The sequence below is a fragment of the Podarcis raffonei genome, chromosome 8, assembly GCF_027172205.1.
Source record: "Podarcis raffonei isolate rPodRaf1 chromosome 8, rPodRaf1.pri, whole genome shotgun sequence".
Lineage (NCBI taxonomy): Eukaryota > Metazoa > Chordata > Lepidosauria > Squamata > Lacertidae > Podarcis > Podarcis raffonei.
The window spans coordinates 72,282,166-72,300,218 of NC_070609.1; the positions used below are offsets into that span (position 1 = coordinate 72,282,166).

Consider the following 18,053-nt stretch of genomic DNA (forward strand, 5'->3'; position numbering starts at 1 on the left):
AGCTCCCTGGGGCTGATGGGAGTTGTGGTCCAAAACATCAGGAAGGCACCAGGTTAGCCAAGGCGCCCTGAGAACATTGGGAGATTCAAACATGCCTTGCTCCTGCTTCGGAAATGAGACTGGGCCTTTGGAAGTCCAAAACCCAGGAGAGAAATGCAGGCGTTGAGGCTTTGGGAAGTATCCCTGCAAAAAGCCAGAGCAGTCAGCCGTCTTGCTCCCAGCTATTAAAGTCTCTGCCAGTTACAGATCGATAGCCTTTACTGTTTCAGGCTGTTGCGCTTAGGATAACGCAGCAATGCAATGGCATTAGGGATCGCATCAGTGCAGTAGCTCATGGATCTTTCCTCTGGGCCATTAAATGGCAAAGTGGAACTGCTATCTCCTCCCTTCCTTGCAGGCCCTGCTGCAAAATGTCCTTGATTTTCCCAACAGCAAGGCAGTGATCCTGGTAGGAAGTGATGGGTGAACCTGACAATTTCTCATGTTTCCAATCAAAAGTTCATTTCCACATTAGTACATGCCGAGGGCCTTCTGGCAGTTCCCTCATTGCGAGAAGTGAGGTTACAGGGAACCAGGCAGAGGGGCCTTCTCGGTAGTGGCGCCCGCCCTGTGGAACGCCCTCCCATCAGATGTCAAGGAAATAAACAACTGTCTGACTCTTCAGAAGACATCTGAAGGCAGCCCTGTTTAGGGAAGTTTCTTATGTTTGATGTTTTATTGTGTTTTTAATCATCTGTTGGGAGCTGCCCAGGGTGGCTGGGGAGGCCTGGCCAGGTGGGCGGGGTATAAGTAGCACATTATTATTATTATTATTATTATTATTATTATTATTATTATTAATGAAAATCCACCTGTATTGTAGAGCAAATCATCAGTGCACAGCTGCTCATGGATGGAACGCTGGGTGGGCAGATCTTGATGTGGCTGTATTTCAGAGTTGGCACAAATGTTCTTCCTTTGCATTGTTTAAGAACACGGAAAGCTGTGTTATAAAGTGCATCTAGATCAGTATTGTCTACTCTGACTGGCAGCGGTTCGCTAGGCTTTCAGGCAGGGGACATTCCCAACCCTACCTGGAGAAGCCAGGGATTGAACCTGAGACCTTCTGCATGCAAAGCAGATGTTCTGCCACTGAGATGCATCCTGGTCTCCTTCATGTTGGTTGAACAACAAGAGGAATACTGCTGATACGACGACACGGGTGTGTGTGTGTGTGTGTATGAAGAGATGTGGCAAATGGTGCATGCACAGGAATCTCCATGGAATTCGGGAAAGGAAATAAATTGATGGGGGGGGGGAAATCTCTTTGCCTTCCCACATTTTCTTGAGATATGGCCCCGGATTTTTGGCACCCCAGACTCTTGCTTAGCTCGCCTCTGTGGCTGGGCTAGCTTTGCAACCAGGAAGCTTTAAGGATTAGCCCCTGATCCCGGAGGAAAATCTCCATCCAAAGTGACCAGCATTTGAGTGAGTCACATCCTGGAATCTTGATGACTTCTCTGGGGCTGAGAGATGGGTGGGAAGGCGAGACAGACTTTCTGGAAACTTTTTATTTCATACGAACCCTTCCAAGCATGGATCGGAAGCCCAAAAAACGACTGTGTAGTTAGAAATCAAACTTTTTAAAAAAATAAAAAATAGTAAGCTGAGCTCTTTTTAAAAAATCCAATCAATTTAATTTGATTTTTTAAATAAATAAATGGAGGAGCCCTCTGCAAATCCTCTCCACAAGATATTGGCCAGTAGTCAATTCAATATTGCAGCTTATGGGAAAAGAGCTGATTTTCTTAAAGCATTGTGTTCAAGGGGTGTGTTTAACTCGGTTTTACTCAGTGTAGACCTATTAAAATCAATGGCTCTAAACACCCCCATGGTCATCGATTTCAGTGGTCTACTCTGAGTAAACCAGGGATGCAGGTGGCACTGTGGTCTAAACCACTGAGCCTCTTGGGCTTGCCGATCAGAAGGTCGGCGGTTCGAATACCCCACGACGGGGTGAGCTCCTGTTGCTCGGTCCCAGATCCTGCCAACCTAGCAGTTCGAAAGCACACCAGAAAGTGCAAGTAGATAAATAGGTACCGCTCCAGCGGGAAGGTAAACGGCGTTTCCGTGCGCTGCTCTGGTTTGCCAGAAGTGGCTTAGTCATGCTGGCCACATGACCCGGAAAAACTCTGCGGACAAACGGCAGCTCCCTCAGCCTGTAAAGCGAGATGAGCGCCGCAACCCCAGAGTCGTCTGCGACTGGACTTAACTGTCAGAGGTCCTTTACCTTTACCTTTACCCTGAGTAAAAACTTAGTTAAGTACCACCCTTAGAGTTTCATTCAGTTGAAATACTCCTTCCCTCTATCCCATCCCGTCCTCTGTGTGCCATTTGCAGTTGCACTCAGGTCCTGCTTCCAAGATTCCCACAGGCGTCGGGTTGAACAATGGGAGAACAGGATGCTGGACTAGATAGGCCATCAGCCTGATCCAGCCACCGGGCTTCATATGTTCCTGTCCCCAACTCCTTGATGCTGGTCTTGGCTGTTTTATTATATAGTTCTAGCTAAATGCTTATTGGTTCGATGTTTCTATGCAAATGGCTTTGTCAATTTTGCCTGACAAAAGGGGGCAGCCTTCTTTATATGGCGCCAGTAGAAGTTGGAGCATGAGAAGATGGTGCCCTCTACTGGTAGAAACGAGGAATTCAAATATAGACAGACCTTGTTCAAAATATTTGGGAAGGGGTTCTGTGCAGAACATTTGGCAGCTGAAGTGCCTCTCAAGAAGACCCGAATGGGAGGGAGGAATTGGGGACACAGACGTTCATTGGATGAGGGGGCATCTTGGCCTCCCATCACACATCACTAGTCCAGAGGCTCAAGGAGAGCACCAGGTGCGAGTTTGTGTGTCCATCTTCAGACCAGAGGACTGGCCCTTTAAGACCCTTTAAATTCTCTCAAGGGGGTGGAGCTTGGAGGAGGTATAAAAGGCCTCTGTCCGCTCCCAATCTCTTTCAGAGCAAGTGGATCACTGGGAGCTGTCCGTGGTCCAGCCCTATAGCCTTGCTGCTTTTCCTGAATAGAACACAACAGGTTTTGGGGTGTTTCTTTTTTTAAAAAAACCCAATGGTTTAAAAAGTGTTATTTATTGCAGTGGTTCGGGAAATTTGCTCGTGCCACACCGAATTTTTAATTGATAAGAAATACATTGGAAAACAAAATGAAGCAACTCCTAGCAGTGCTTGATTTATAGCATAGAACAAAACTACATTAGAATATGATCATGGGGCATCCAAAAAGTATAAAACAATGCATCTACATAAGAACATGAATCATGCCCAAAATATAATGACAAACTACAACTAGGATTGCCCTCGGTATTGCAAATTTTAAAAAAACAACAACATTGATACTATACTGCACTATACTGAAATGTTTAAATGTTTCCTTGATGGTCTTTGAATCATTCTGCCATGCTTGCCGTCCTCTCCTGCCAAACCAGTGTGACACACCACACCCTTTGAGAACCAGTTTTATTGCCTTAAAACCCCCCCACTTAAAATGAAGCTTTGCTTTGCAATCGGAGAGAAATTCAATTGAATTCGCAGTTTTGTGTGTGATGGCACTCATGAAGTACCATTGCCTCTTTTCTTTGGCTGTCGTTGGTAGCCATTTTGTGCCGACACCCATAGCACTTCTATCAAGATGCGAGCACCTCTTTTAAAAAATAATAATAAAATAAACCGCACTAGCTGGCAGCCTGCTTCTGAACACCAGTTTCTGGGGGTCACAAGGAGGTAGAGTGATTTTGGACTCACAGGTACTGTTGGCAGTCTTTTCGGAGGCATCTGGTTGGCCACTGTGAGATCAGGATTCTAGGCTCGGTGGGCCTTTGGCCTGATCCAGTAGCCAGGAGAAGCAGTGCTGTCGTGCTCAAGTTCTGCTCTCTCTGACACCAGGATGCAGGACTTTGGCCTGATTCAGCAGGGCTCGTTTTATGTTCTTAGAGGTGGTTTTTGTTGGTTATTTGCAATTTAGTAGTGCTGCAGAGAGCTTGCTGGGGAGACCATAAATAACAAGGAACTCAAAAATAACTTTAACAAGGTTTTAATAACAAAACAAAAACTCCTTTTACACTAAAGATAACAACAACAAACATGACCCAACCACCAACCCATCCCCCAGGGTAATGGAGAGCTAGGTGCTGCTCCTTATATACCGTGTTTTTTGCTCTATAAGACTCACTTTTTCCCTCCTAAAAAGTAAGGGGAAATGTGTGTGCGTCTTATGGAGCGAATGCAGGCTGTGCAGCTATCCCAGAAGCCAGAACAGCAAGAGGGATTGCTGCTTTCACTGTGCAGCGACCCCTCTTGCTGTTCTGGCTTCTGAGATTCAGAATATTTTTTTTCTTGTTTTCCTCCTCCAAAAACTAGGTGCGTGTTGTGGTCTGGTGCGTCTTATAGAGCAAAAAATATGGTACTATGCCCAAATGCTTAATTAACACAACCTAGCAGCACCTGCTATGTTTCACAGCTGTAAGACTGGGTCTCGTTATTTGCCCTGGCCCTTAAAGACATACACAACTTGTGAAACAATAATGAACCTTCACATTTTACAGTGACCATTCAACAGTTTTATCCTATTGGGAAGCATTTCTGGGGCAATCCCTAGAAGAACACCACTTTCAGCAGCACCTCTGCTCCCGTGCTGTCTGGTGACATTTAAGATCTTTGATTAAGTGAGTTTTCTTCACATATTCTTACTTGCTTTCTCTTCCCTGCTTCCTCTTTCCCTCTGCCTTAGATCCTTTTCGACCAGGCTCAGAGGTCTGTCCGGCAACAGTTGCACAATTTCGTGAAAGAGTGAGTATCTGTTTCTTTTCTGTGTGTATATTTTGAAGGAGGGGAGGGCCGAATCTGTCATAGTGGACCACAGCACATGCCATTGATAATAACCAGGTGAGATCAACTGGAAGATCTGTTAGGATGGCTTTAAGGATGGGCCGCGAAGTGGGGGGGGGGTTCCCCCAGGAATTACAGAAGCACATCAGTTTGAACTGATGACTGCAGAGGAGAATCGCAAACCTAGGTGGGTGGAAGAAAGAAAGGGATGTCTGGAATCCTGAACAGGAATATTCTGTTCTGCAATGTTTGGTTGCAGATTGTACATGTGTGAGTGTGGGGAGGGGCCTATATCCAACTGCATCTTGCTCCAGAGTATACCCACTGAAATGAGTAGACCTAGTTAGTCATGTCAATTGATCTACTCTGAGCAGGATGCAATCTTAAATATCCTGTTGCTTTTTTAAGTAAAGTAGTATGATCACCTTACCATATACAGTGGTACCTCGGTTTTGGAATGTCTCCGTTGACGAACATTTCAGTTTTCAAACTCCATAAACCTGGAAGTAAATGCTTTGGTTTTCAAACACGCCTCTTGAGTCGAATGTGCCACGTGGCTTCCACTCAATGCAAGATCCTGAGGCCTAGCTGTCGGCTATTGCGTTTTCGGTTTGGGAACGTTTCAGAACTCGAATGGTGTTCTGGAATGGATTACGTTCGAAAACCGAGGTACTGCTGAATATAGCAAGCAGGGAAGAGAAATGTGTATGGCAGGGAAGCTCAAACACTGACCGCCGACATAATTACCCTTATTTTCATTGGTGGGAAAGGAGAATGGCAATGGCTTAGTAGCAGAGCATCTGATTTTGCATGCAGAAGGTCCTGGGTTCATTACCCAGCTTCTCCAGGTAGGGTTGGGAAGAGCTTCTGCCAGTCAGTGCAGACACTATTGACCTACATGGACCAATAGTATAAGGAAGCCTCTTGCAGCAGGGCTCAGCCGTGGAGCATCTGCTCTGCATGCAGAAGGCCCCAGGTTCATTCTCTGGTGTCTCGTAGTAGGGCTGGGAATGTCCCCCTTGTGAAACCCTGGACAGCTGCAGCCAGTCAGTGTAGATGCTGTTGAGCTAGATGGGCCCAATGGCTGTATATCGCAGCTGCCTATGTTCCTCAATGGGCAGGTTTGTAGTCCTTATGATTGCAAAGATGTCCTTGGAAGTGCATGAGCAAGACTTGCTGACATCTTATGCAGAAGGTCCCAGGTTCAACAGGTAGGGTTGGGAAGAGAAGCGCTCCCAGTCTGTGTTGACGGCCCTCAGCTGGGTGTATTCAGAACAGGCCAACTTCCTGTGTTCCTAATGTTGTGTAGGGCACACACCTCCTTTGAGCTCCTAATCCTCTTTAAATAAAAGAAAAAGGGGCAGGTACGGAGACGACATTGTAAGCCACAGAATATAGGTCAGTGAGGCAGCCGAGGCCTTCAGCTAAGTAAGAGCCTGTTTCTATGGGAACAGGCCGTAGACGCGGAGCCTGTCAGACACTGCAAGCGACTTCATCAAGTGGGTGGGAGGGGGAGAACGAGGGGGGAACATGGACCTCCTAGCACCCTCCCTGCTGCTGAAGGAGTTCAGGCGTCCTTCACCTTCCCCCAAATTTCTGAGGTGCTTAAATTCCAGCTGATTTAACTGCTTGGTGGGACAAGAAGGATAAGAGGGGATTTGAAAGCCAGTTTTTGGAGCCATGCTTGATCTCGCATGTTGGTTCCCATCCCTCATGACTGCTAGCCTATGTGGCTGTTTCAGTTTGTAGCCCATAAACTCATAGAACTATAGAGTTGGAAGGGATCCTATGGATCATCTAGTCCAGCCCCGAGCAATGCAGGAACTTCTGCTGACCCAAGGCTAGGAAAATCTGCTGCATACCCCTCCTTGAGACCTTTAGAAGAAGGGTGAAATAATAAAAAAATGTAACTAATCATAATTCTTTGGGCTTGGGGACCCTTTAACAAAAAAATAATTTCCACAGATATAATCCCTCTTGAGCTGCATTCTTAATTTTCTGTCTGGGGAAGGAGGCTAAGGTATGCATGAGGTTACATGCCGTCTAGATTATGGATATGTTTGCTGCCCTACAATGTTAGGAGAGCAGCTGGAGCAGCTGGAATAGGCCGCCCTGCCCCCTTCACAATCCTCTTTGCGCATCTGGGGGCAGGCTTGGTGTCTACTCCAGCTGTATGTTTCCATGAGGACTAGGAAAGTGAAAATAAAATCAATAGCAGGCGCTGTAAAGCAGCTAGAAAATGACAGCGCTTCCCTTGCTGGCTAAAAATTGGAAAACACAAGAAGCGCCAACAGTGGAGGAATGGCAGATGAAGATGGTGGACTTTTGGGAGCTAGCTGACCTGACCGGAAGAGTCCATGACCAGAAGGAGGAGGAGTACCAGGAGGAATGGAAGAAATTTAAAGACTATTTAGCTAAATATGCTAAGATAATCTAAATAGAAATATTTGCAAGTACCAGATTGGCCTAGGATTTAAATATGTGATGTTATGGAATAATATGTTTAAAGTTAAAATGAAAAGAAAGAAAGATGTTAATTGACTAAGTAAATTTTATGTGAAAATAGTTTTGGAAAACTGTTACAATGATATACATTGAAACTCAGCTAGGGGGAGTCAAGGAAGTCACTCAACAATGTAAACTAAAGTGGAATTACTACACTTAAGAATTATGTTTGTTTGTCTGTTTATAAATATGGAAAATCAGTTTAAAAAATTGGGAAAAAGAAAGAAAGAAAATGACAGCACTTCCCATTGGGGGCATCTGGTTGGCCAGTGTGAGAACAGAGTGCTGGGCTAGTTGGGCCATTTGGCTTGATACAGCAGCCAGCCTCTTCTTAACGTTTTCCTTGCGTTTAGATATAGCATTGTTTTCGAATTCTTTTTGTCGCATGATGCTTTTACTTTATTTCTTCAATGGGAAGTGATTGGTAAGTAAACAGATTCTCTCTTTTGTTTTTAACGGAAAGCAATTTTGTAAATGAATAAAATTACCTTGCAGTGATGTCCGGAAATTCAAGGAGACCAAAAAACAGTTCGATAAGGTACGGGAAGACATGGAGATTGCCTTGGTCAAGAACGCACAAGCTCCGCGGCACAAGCCCCATGAGGTTGAAGAGGCCACTGGCACCTTGACAATCACCAGGAAATGCTTCCGACACTTAGCCCTCGACTACGTCTTACAGGTGAGGTCTTCCCCTAGACAGCCCTGCTGAGGCTGAAATTCTCCCAAGAATAGCTCAGTCAGTAGAGCATGAGACTCTTCTTCTTAGAGTCATGGGTTTGAGCCCCATGTTGGGCAAAAGATTCATGCATTGCAGCAGCTTGGACTAGATGACCCTGGGGCCCCTTCCAACTCTATACAATCATATTATTCTAAATACCTGTTGTTAACTCTTTTAATGTTGTGTTTTATAGTTTGGTGAGCAGCTCTGAGGTTTCTTTTATAAATTAAGCGGTGTGTAAATTTATAATAATAATAATAATCCACTTCTGAATGGACCCATTGAAATAAATGGGTCTAAGTTAGCCATGGGCAGTGTGGTGTAGTGGTTAGAATGTTGGATTAGGACCTGGGAGACCTTGAAGCTCACCTTGGCCCAGTCACTCACTCTCAGCTTAACCTACCTCACAGGGTTTTTGTGAGGATAAGTGGGGATCAATGTACATTGCCTGGAGCTCCTTGGAGGAAAGGTAAATGTAATAAATGCCTCTACTCTGAGCAGGGCTAGTGTTGGAGGAAACCCTCTGGCCTGATATAAGGCAGCATCTTGACTTGACATGTATTTGCAAGGACTGGACTGCTGCTCAACATCAGGCCTTTTCCTGCCAACCCACCCTCGGGAATTGTGGAATCGTTACTCTCCCGAGAAGCGATTTCCGGACCGATTTCTCCTCCCGCGTCGCTTGTAATGGCTTTGTGTTGTGCTACAAACTGGAGTCAAAGCTAATATTGATCCAAGCTGTTCCATTAGCCCCCCCCTCTTCCCACCCTTTTATAGTGAAACCATCTGCTGACACCTTCTGTCTCATCCTGGGACAGCTAACACTGTCATATCCTGTTGATCACCAGGGATGAGCAAACAGGGCGGACGGGGGGGGGGCAGAGAGATGAGGAAGAGAAGATGTTGAATAATATTAAAAATAATAAATTTTTATTTATATCCCGCCCTCCCCAGCTGAAGCCGAGCTCAGAGCAGCTAATAACAATAAAAGTAACACAGCATTCTAAAACCAATTCATTCTAAAATCAATTCAAAATCAAAGTAATGGCAACCATTGGGCTAGAATTCTGTGAGGATTACCAAAGGAGGGGGTCTGGCTGTGCCTTGGCCAAAGGCCTGGTGGAACAGCTCTGTCTTGCAGGCCCTGCAGAAAGATGTCAAGTCCCGCAGGGCCCTAGTCTCTTGTGACAGAGTGTTCCACCAGATCGGGGCCACGGCCGAAAAAGCCCTGGCTCTTGTTGAGGCCAGCCTAACCTCCCTGTGGCCCGGGATCTCCAATATGTTTTTATTTGAAGACCGTAAGGTCCACCATGGGACATACCAGGAGAGGCGGTCCCATAGGTCAGAACTGTCCTCTTTACCTCCGCTGGTGACAAAATGGGACTGGGGAAAGTGTGTAGCTCCCAGGAGTCACCATAATTATGCACAAGCTGATTTTGTTTATTCATTTCATGGCCTGGGGTCAATGGTCCCATGGAAGTCATAGAACCCATTGGGGGCTGGGCCAGCCACTGCCTATCAGCCTAACCTACCTCACAGGGTTGTTGTGCAGAGTTGAAATGGAGAGGCAGAGCAGTGGGTATGCTACCTTGAGCTCCCTGGGAGGCAAGAATGGGATATAAATGTAATAATAAGTGATGGTGGTGGTGGTGATAAAAGAGTCTATCCCGCTTCTTTTAAAATCCTTATACAGTGGTACCTCGGGTTACAGACGCTTCAGGTTATAGACTCCGCTAACCCGGAAGTAGTACCTCGGGTTAAGAACTTTGCTTCAGGATTAGAACAGAAAGGCACCTGAATCATGGAAAGAAGCATATATTACACTTATACCAAAATCGGAGACTGAAAAGAACCAGATTAAGAACTACCGCCCTATATCATTACTTAATGTGGATTACAAAATTTTTGCAGACATTTTGGCAAAAAGATTGAAGAGGGTTTTGGTGGGTGAGATTCATAAAGACCAGGCTGGCTTTCTCCCAGGAAGACATTTATCTGACAATGTGAGAAATATAATAGACATTATGGAATTACTTGAGAATAACATTAACACTAAGGCAGTATTAATATTTGTGGACGCTGAGAAAGCCTTTGACAATATCTCTTGGAGTTTTATGAAAAAGAATCTCAAAGGAATGGGGGTGGGCCAAGGTTTTGAGAATGGTATAGGTGCAATTTATTCTGAACAAAAAGCAAAACTAATTGTAAATAACGTGGTTACTGAAGAAATTGCTATTGAAAAAGGGACACGACAGGGGTGCCCAATATCCCCACTACTTTTTATAACTGTTCTGGAGGTTTTACTAAATATGATTAGAGGCGACCAGCTGGTAAAAGGGATTCAGGTCGGAGCTAAACAATACAAGTTGAAAGCGTTTGCAGATGATCTAGTTTTAACTTTGCAAGAGCCAGACACTAGTACAAAAAAAGTTTTGGAGATAATACAAGTTTTTGGTCGACTGGCAGGTTTTAAGTTAAATAAACAAAAAACAAAGGTATTGGGGAAAAATTTAACAGTGGAGGAAAGAGAGAAGTTTCAGAGTGAAACTGGATTAATGGTAGCAAATAAGGTGAAATATCTAGGGGTTAATTTAACAACTAAGAATGTGAACTTATTTAAAGACAATTATGAGAAATGCTGGACAGAAATTAAGAAAGATTTGGAAATATGGTCAAATTTGAGACTTTCCTTGTTAGGCCGAATTGCTGTTATTAAGATGAATGTTTTGCCAAGAATGCTGTTTTTGTTTCAAACATTGCAGATTTTGGACAGAATGGACTGTTTCAAGAAGTGGCAGAAAGATATATCGAAATTTGTCTGGCAGGGCAAAAAGCCCAGAATAAAATTTAAGATATTAACTGATGCAAAAGAAAGAGGGGGGTTTGCCCTGCCGGACTTAAAACTTTATTATGAAGCAGCAGCTTTTTGCTGGTTGAAAGACTGGCTACTTCTTGAGAACACAGACATTTTGGACTTAGAAGGGTTCAATAATAGATTTGGTTGGCATGCATATATATGGTATGACAAGGTAAAAATCCATAAAAGCTTCAAAAACCATATTGTTAGGAAAGCATTATATAATGTTTGGATTCGTTATAAAGATTTGTTGGAAAATAAAACCCCTAGGTGGCTGTCACCAATGGAGGCTAAGGAAGTTAAAAAACTTAATATGGAATCTAAATGGCCAAAATATTGGGAAATTGTAGAACAAGAAGGTGGAAATGTGAAATTACAGAGTTATGAGAAACTGAAGTTTAAAGTAAGAGATTGGCTACATTTCAACTTGCTGCTGAAATGGAATACACAGGATGAAATGGTTAAATCAGCTATGATTAAATGGGCACAGGACATTGGTCATGACATTATGTTTGCTGACTGGGAACAGTTATGGACCACCGGTATAAAATTTACGGCATGTAATGCCTTAAGAGAGAATATTATGAAAATGATTTATAGGTGGTACATGACCCCAGTCAAGCTCGCAAAAATTTATCATTTGCCCAATAATAAATGTTGGAAATGTAATGAAACTGAAGGTACTTTCTATCACCTTTGGTGGACGTGCCCAAGGATTAAGGCCTTCTGGGAAATGATTTATAATGAAATTAAGAAGGTGCTTAAGTGTACCTTTCACAAAAAACCAGAAGCTTTTCTCCTGGGCATGGTAGGCCAATTGGTGTCAAAGAAAGATAGGATGTTTTTTATGTATGCTACAACAGCAGCAAGAGTTCTACTAGCAAAGTATTGGAAGACACAAGAACTACCCACACTGGAAGAGTGGCAGACGAAGGTGATCGAATATATGGGACTAGCAGAGATGACGAGCAGAATCCGTGACCAAGGGAAAGAGACGGCAGAAGAAGATTGGAAGAAATTTAAACTTTATCTTAAAAATTCTTGTAAAATTATTGAGTGTTAAAATGTCATGGGTAAAGCATAACAGATTTGCAGCGATAAATGATTGGATAAGAGAAAAAAAAAAAGAGGTTAAAGAAAGGAATTAATAAGTAATTTGGACCAGGGGTTGCTGGAAAAAAAGTTCAAAACAGGGATGCAGAAAAGGGGGGCATGGGGAAGTCGCTGAAATTGGGTACATGAAAAAATTTATGAAATTATACATGTTTATATGTTTGTTTGTTTGTGTTTGTCTTTTGTATTGTTTTATATTATATGTTGAAAAACCAATAAAAATTTTATAAAAAAAAAAAAAAAGAGAACAGAAATTGCGCGGCGGCAGCAGGAGGCCCCATTAGCTAAACTGGTACCCCAGGTTAAGAACAGTTTCAGGTTAAGAACGGACCTCCGGAACGAATTATGCTCTTAACCCGAGGTACCACTGTAATTCCATATGGAGATACAGGGTTATATCCAACTCAGATCTGCTCTGTGAATTTTCATGAGGAAATCAACCAATCAATCGCGAGCAGATGTAAAAATGTGGGAAATTGAAGTTAGGAAATTGAGAGAAATTGACAGATTTGCCCATTCCTAAGGACAAGGCAGTTTTTCCTTCTTGGTTCTCTAGGGCTTCTGGTTTTCGGAGGTATATTGCTACTGAACATGGAGGCTCCATTTTGTTATCACAGTTGATGGCTTCTGATAGATCTACCCACCATGAATTATCTAATCCTGTTGCTGTTTTTTAAAAAAGGTCACATGGAGGAAGTAGTTTGTGCTGTTCAAACCTAATAATCCCATATGTAACCGTAATAACAGGAGTGGAGATCTTTTTTTTCAGCCTGAGGGCCATGTTTCCTTCTGGGCAATCCCACAAGGGCCATGTCCCAGTGCTTGGCAGGGCTAGAGGCAAAAGTGGGCGGAGCAAGGAATGCAAATATAAATATTACCTTTGTACAGTAGGCTAGTTTCTAGAAACATCCTTCATCATCTTTGCAAACAGGAGGCATTATTGGAATTCAGGGACACAGTACAGTCAGGCTAAAACACTCAAGGCGGGGGTCTTTGGAGAGGGGTTGTGGCTTGGGGAAAATTCTGAGGCCTAGATAGAGAGATCTGGAGGGCCACCATTTCGCCTCTGGGCCTGACAGGCTCCAAATCTTCTCTGGCTCTGTTTGCTATTCAGATAGGAACCAGCCTCTCTGAAATGTCCCTTCCTGCTACAAATTGGCCGCACACAAAGCCTTTTGCCAAACTCAACCGTTGCCAAGCCGTTCTTCGTTTGCTTTCAAAAATCCACATTGTAGCAATTTTAGCAACAGGATGCAAAACTGGGAAATATATATTTTTTGGCAACCAGGAGGAACCAGAAGTAGTATCTCAATTTTCCCACAAGGTGGCTCCGTGGTGCTGCAGTTTGCCAGCATTATAACTTTTTGAGAGCAAACTTTCCCTCTTGTTTCTGGTGGCCGGAAGATGAGTGCCATTCTTTAGGTTAGCTATTCTGCCTTGGATTCCCGCCCCCTCACTAAAATGTTTCGCACTTCTGCCCCGTGTCACCCAGTCAGCTTCATGGTCAAGTGGGGATTCGAACTCTGCTCTCCCAGCTCCTAGTCCAGCCCTCTAACCACTACTGGCTCTTGCATGTATTTTTGGAGGGCACCCAGGGAGCAGGCTGGCTACTCTATTGGCAACCCAGAAACCTTACCCACCTTCTTCTTTTGCTTATAGATCAATGTCCTCCAAGCCAAGAAGAAATTTGAAATCCTCGATGCGGTAAGAACTGTTCTGAGCTCTCCTTGCTGCCCCTGGCTTCACCCAAACTGTGGGTAAATTGCAGCTCCCAGCATGCCTTGCAGAGGGACGCCATGTTTGCTAAGGAGGTTGCTGTGTGGGCAACTTTCTTCTGCCCATTAAGTTAATACGTGTTGACCCAGCAGGCTCTTCTTACATCCAACTGTGCTTTACTCAGAGTAGGCCCACTGAAATGAATGGGCCTTACGTTAACTTCAGTGGGTCTACTCTGAGTAGGACTAGCATTGAATACAACCCTATTTTTTGTCTGGATTGGAAGATAGACTGAGGATCTGGAGATCTGCGGTTGTATCAAGCTTTGTTCCTACTCAGAGCAGACCTATTGAAATTAATGGGCATTTCTAAATTAGGCCCATTCATTTCAATGGGCTGAACTCTGAATAAGGCTTAGTTTGATCAAGCCCTTAATTATTTTGACATTAGCCACTTGTCTCTGCTACACTCCTTTTGACGCCTGCTTAAAGCATTTTTGTTTAGGCAAGCCTGAACTGACAAGTAATATCTATAATAATAATAATTTATTACTCACACCCCGCCCATCTGGCCAGGCCTCCCCAGCCACTCTGGGTGGCTTCCAACAGAATATTAAAAATGTTGGTATGTAAACATCTTTATTTTACTATTAATTTTAATTACTATAAATGTTTTAAATCGTTCTAACCTGTTTTTACTTATAATTTTAATATTTTCTTGTGAACCGCTTGGAGGTTTTATTGCAGTCGAACAGTATATACGTGGTTGTTTTTTAAAAAAATCAAATAAATGCACCTAGATCAATGGGTTGCATTCACTCAGAGTAGACCCATAGACAAGTTCTTCTTTTCTCCTCCAGATGCTGTCCTTCATGCAGGCTCAGTACACCTTTTTCCAGCAGGGCTACAGCCTCCTTCACGAACTGGACCCCTATATGAAGAAGCTGGCCACCGAGGTAAGAAGCGATAGGAAGGCAAGGAGCTTCAGAATGAGCCAGGGTATTGATCCAGGGCCAAGTTCAGCCTTCAAATGCCCTGGCTTGTACTGAACTTGCTATCCATGGTTTCCTGGTAGTGGGAGTAGTAGTAATTTATTATTTATACCCCGCCCATCTGGCTGGGTTTCTCCAGCCACTCTGGGCGGTTCCCAACAGATGATTAAAAACACGATAAAACATCAAACATTTAAAAACTTACCTAAACAGGGCTGCCTTCAGATGTCTTCTAAACGTCAGATAGTTGTTTCTTTCTTTGACATCTGATGAGAGGGTGTTCCACAAGGTGGGCGCCACTACTGAGAAGGCCCTCTGCCTGGTTCCCTGTAACCTCACTTCTCGAAATGAGGGAACCGCTAGAAGGCCCTTGCAGCTGGACCTCAGTGTCCGGGCTGAACGATGGCGGTGGAGACGCTCCTTCAGGTATACGAGGCCAAGGCTGTTTAGGCCTTTAACGGTCAGCACCAACACTTTGAATTGTGCTCAAAAACATACTGGGAGCCAATGTAGGTCTTTCAGGACCGGTGTTATATGGTTTTGGCGGCCACTCCCATTCACTACTCTAGCTGCCGCATTCTAGAATAATTGTAGTTTCTGGGTCACCTTCAAAGGTAGCCCCACGTAGAGCGCATTGCAGTAGTCCAAACGGGAGATAACCAGAGCATGCACCACTCTGGCAAGACACTTGGGCAGGTAGGGTCTCAGCCTGCGTACCAGATGGAGCTGGTAGACAGCTGCCCTGGACACAGAATTGGGACGAAACGGGAAACATTGGCTTGCATCCAACTAAATCCTTCTTGGAGCAGACTTATAGAAGAAGAGTGGACCTAAGTTAGCCATGTTCTTGAACAGGAATGGGTCTACTTCAAGTAAGGCCAACGTTGGCTACATCCATAGCTGTCAACTTTCCCCTTTTCTTGCGAGGAATCCTATTCGGAATAAGGGAATTTCCCTTTTAAAAAAGGAAAAGTTGACAGCTATGGCTACATCACTGTAAATTAGAGGGGAGGGGGCGTTTAATGGCTGCTCCATCATTCTTCAAACCCGTGGGTCCTTCCGGAAGGTGAAAGCAGGAGACAAAACGACAGGAGGAAGGAGTCACTTGAAGCACAAAGGAACAATGACATAACCAGAACCCCTTTTCTAATAGGTCTATGCACCGTAGTTGCAGAGTTGCTAGGAAACAACAAGCAGGAAAAAAACCATTTCAGCACTCTCCACCAAGACTCTCAGCGGTTTTCAAGTGGTCCTGGGGGTGTAGGGATGTGCTTGTGAGGGGAAGGCCTGGCAGCGACTGCCATAGGCCTGTCAATGCTTGCTTTAAGGCCTTCACCTCTGGGCCTCTGTGGCTACAAGCCCCTGTGGGGATCGTTCGTGCCCCTGACGTCAGCTCTGGATAAGAGCCTCCCGGCTAATCCTCAGAGCTGTCGCAAAGCATCAGCGCGCTAATCTCTCAGGTGCCCTCACGTGGCGGTTGTGCCCTGGCCAGGCCCTGCAAGGTTTCTGCGTCTCTCTTGACGTCTTTGGCCTTGCTCAGGAGGGCAGGAGTGGCTGAGGAGCAATGGAGCAAACTCAATTGTTTGGCTTTGATAGAATTGGGGCCGTTGGACCAAGCTGCTCCACATCCCAAAAGAGTCTAGGAAGCTTCCTTTATACAGAGCCAGTCCAGTAGATATGTCAGATTGGAAGCTGCCTAGTTCAAAATCTGACCATTGGTCCATCTAGCAGAGATTTCATGGGCACCTGCCATTTATGTTCTAGTTGAGATTCCTGCATTGGTCTAGGTGACTTTCTACAATTCTATGATTCCATGACTGGCAGTGCTATAAGCGTGGTTTAATTGTGCAGTGTGGATGTGACCTCAGAGTCAGATGAGAGGCATCCCTTGCCTTGCCTATCCAGCCTCTATTTAGGTTCTTAAAAGTGAAGGGTGCAGTATTGTGCCAAGAGATTCTTAACATGAGTTTTTTACTTCGCCAGCAAAACCAGAGACATTTTTACTCTTTCCCCCCCTTAGACGGGTTTTATTTTGTTTTAGATTTCACGTTTGTGTCTGCTGGTTTGCATAGTTTTAAACCTGTTTACTGCCTGGTTATTGGGCAGTATATAAATACCGGGTGATATATACATTTAAAGCACTTTTATGCCGCTTCAGTCATCATAGCTTCCCCAAGGAATCCTGGGAACTGATTTGATTGGTTTGATTTGTTATATTCCCGTGCCTCCTTTCATTCGGCTGAATTCCAAAGTGGCTTACAAGCAATCAGCAGCAACAAGAAGACAGAACATAATAGAATATCACAAATACAGCATAAATCATATAGAATAATCTAAACAATTACAATCTATAAAACACGACTAAAAAATAAGCTAAACATCACACAAAAAAATCACAAAAAAGAGAAATAAGATGCAACGAAGATGTATGGAGTGTATAATTTTGTTTTGTATTTGAAAACCAGTAATATATATATGACTTTTGCTTCAATTGTGGTGTGTGTGTGTGTGTGTGTGTATACACACACACACACACACACACACACACACACACACATCACAATTGAAGCAAAAGTCATATTGTATGATTAACAAATCAGTACAGCTCTTATAGTCTATAAAACAATATCAACAACATTACCAATATAGCAACCGAAAGAAAAACTAAACACTGTTAAGTTTATATGCACCATCTTAAGTGTGCTATATCTTGCCCTTTTTTTGCCAAAGGAGCCCAGAGCAGTTAGGAGACACCCCCAACTCACAGAGCTACAATTCCCACCACATTTAACAAGCTGCAGTTCCCAGGATTCTCTGGGAGAAACCATGACTATTTAAAGTGGTATATGAGTACGGTACTTTGACTATATAGTGTGGATGTCATCTATAACTATTAAGTACACTTACTATAGGTACAGAGGGTAAGTATAACAGGCTTACTCTTTACGTATGTTTGGAGAGCGAATGTGCTTTCGATCTTCCCTCATTTTAAGCCCTTGATGTAGGTAAGCCTAGAGAGGCATGAAGCAAGGGACAGAGGGGAAAACCTCACAACTGTGTTCTCCCCCCTCTTCTTGCTTGTAGCTGGACCAATTGGTGATCGACTCTGCTGTGGAGAAGAGGGAAATGGAACACAAACATGCACTTATTCAGCAACGGGTGAGTCTTACCGGACGTGAATGATTGCTGGTGGCTCAAGGAAGCTTATGAAAGTAGGCAAAGGTGATGATGTCCCACCCTTTTACTTTGTCCCAGGATTTGACTAGGTG

General features: G+C 44.0%; 1 protein-coding gene across 1 annotated transcript in view; it reads left to right on the top strand.

Moving 5' to 3' along the window:
* Positions 1–18,053, top strand: part of ACAP3 (ArfGAP with coiled-coil, ankyrin repeat and PH domains 3) — a 151,774-nt gene that overhangs the window by 72,077 nt on the left and 61,644 nt on the right. The window contains exons 5-9 of the mRNA XM_053400800.1: positions 4,787–4,845; positions 7,885–8,068; positions 13,737–13,781; positions 14,653–14,748; positions 17,869–17,943. Coding sequence (XP_053256775.1) covers positions 4,787–4,845; positions 7,885–8,068; positions 13,737–13,781; positions 14,653–14,748; positions 17,869–17,943 — 459 coding nt within the window. The remainder of the gene's footprint in view (positions 1–4,786; positions 4,846–7,884; positions 8,069–13,736; positions 13,782–14,652; positions 14,749–17,868; positions 17,944–18,053) is intronic.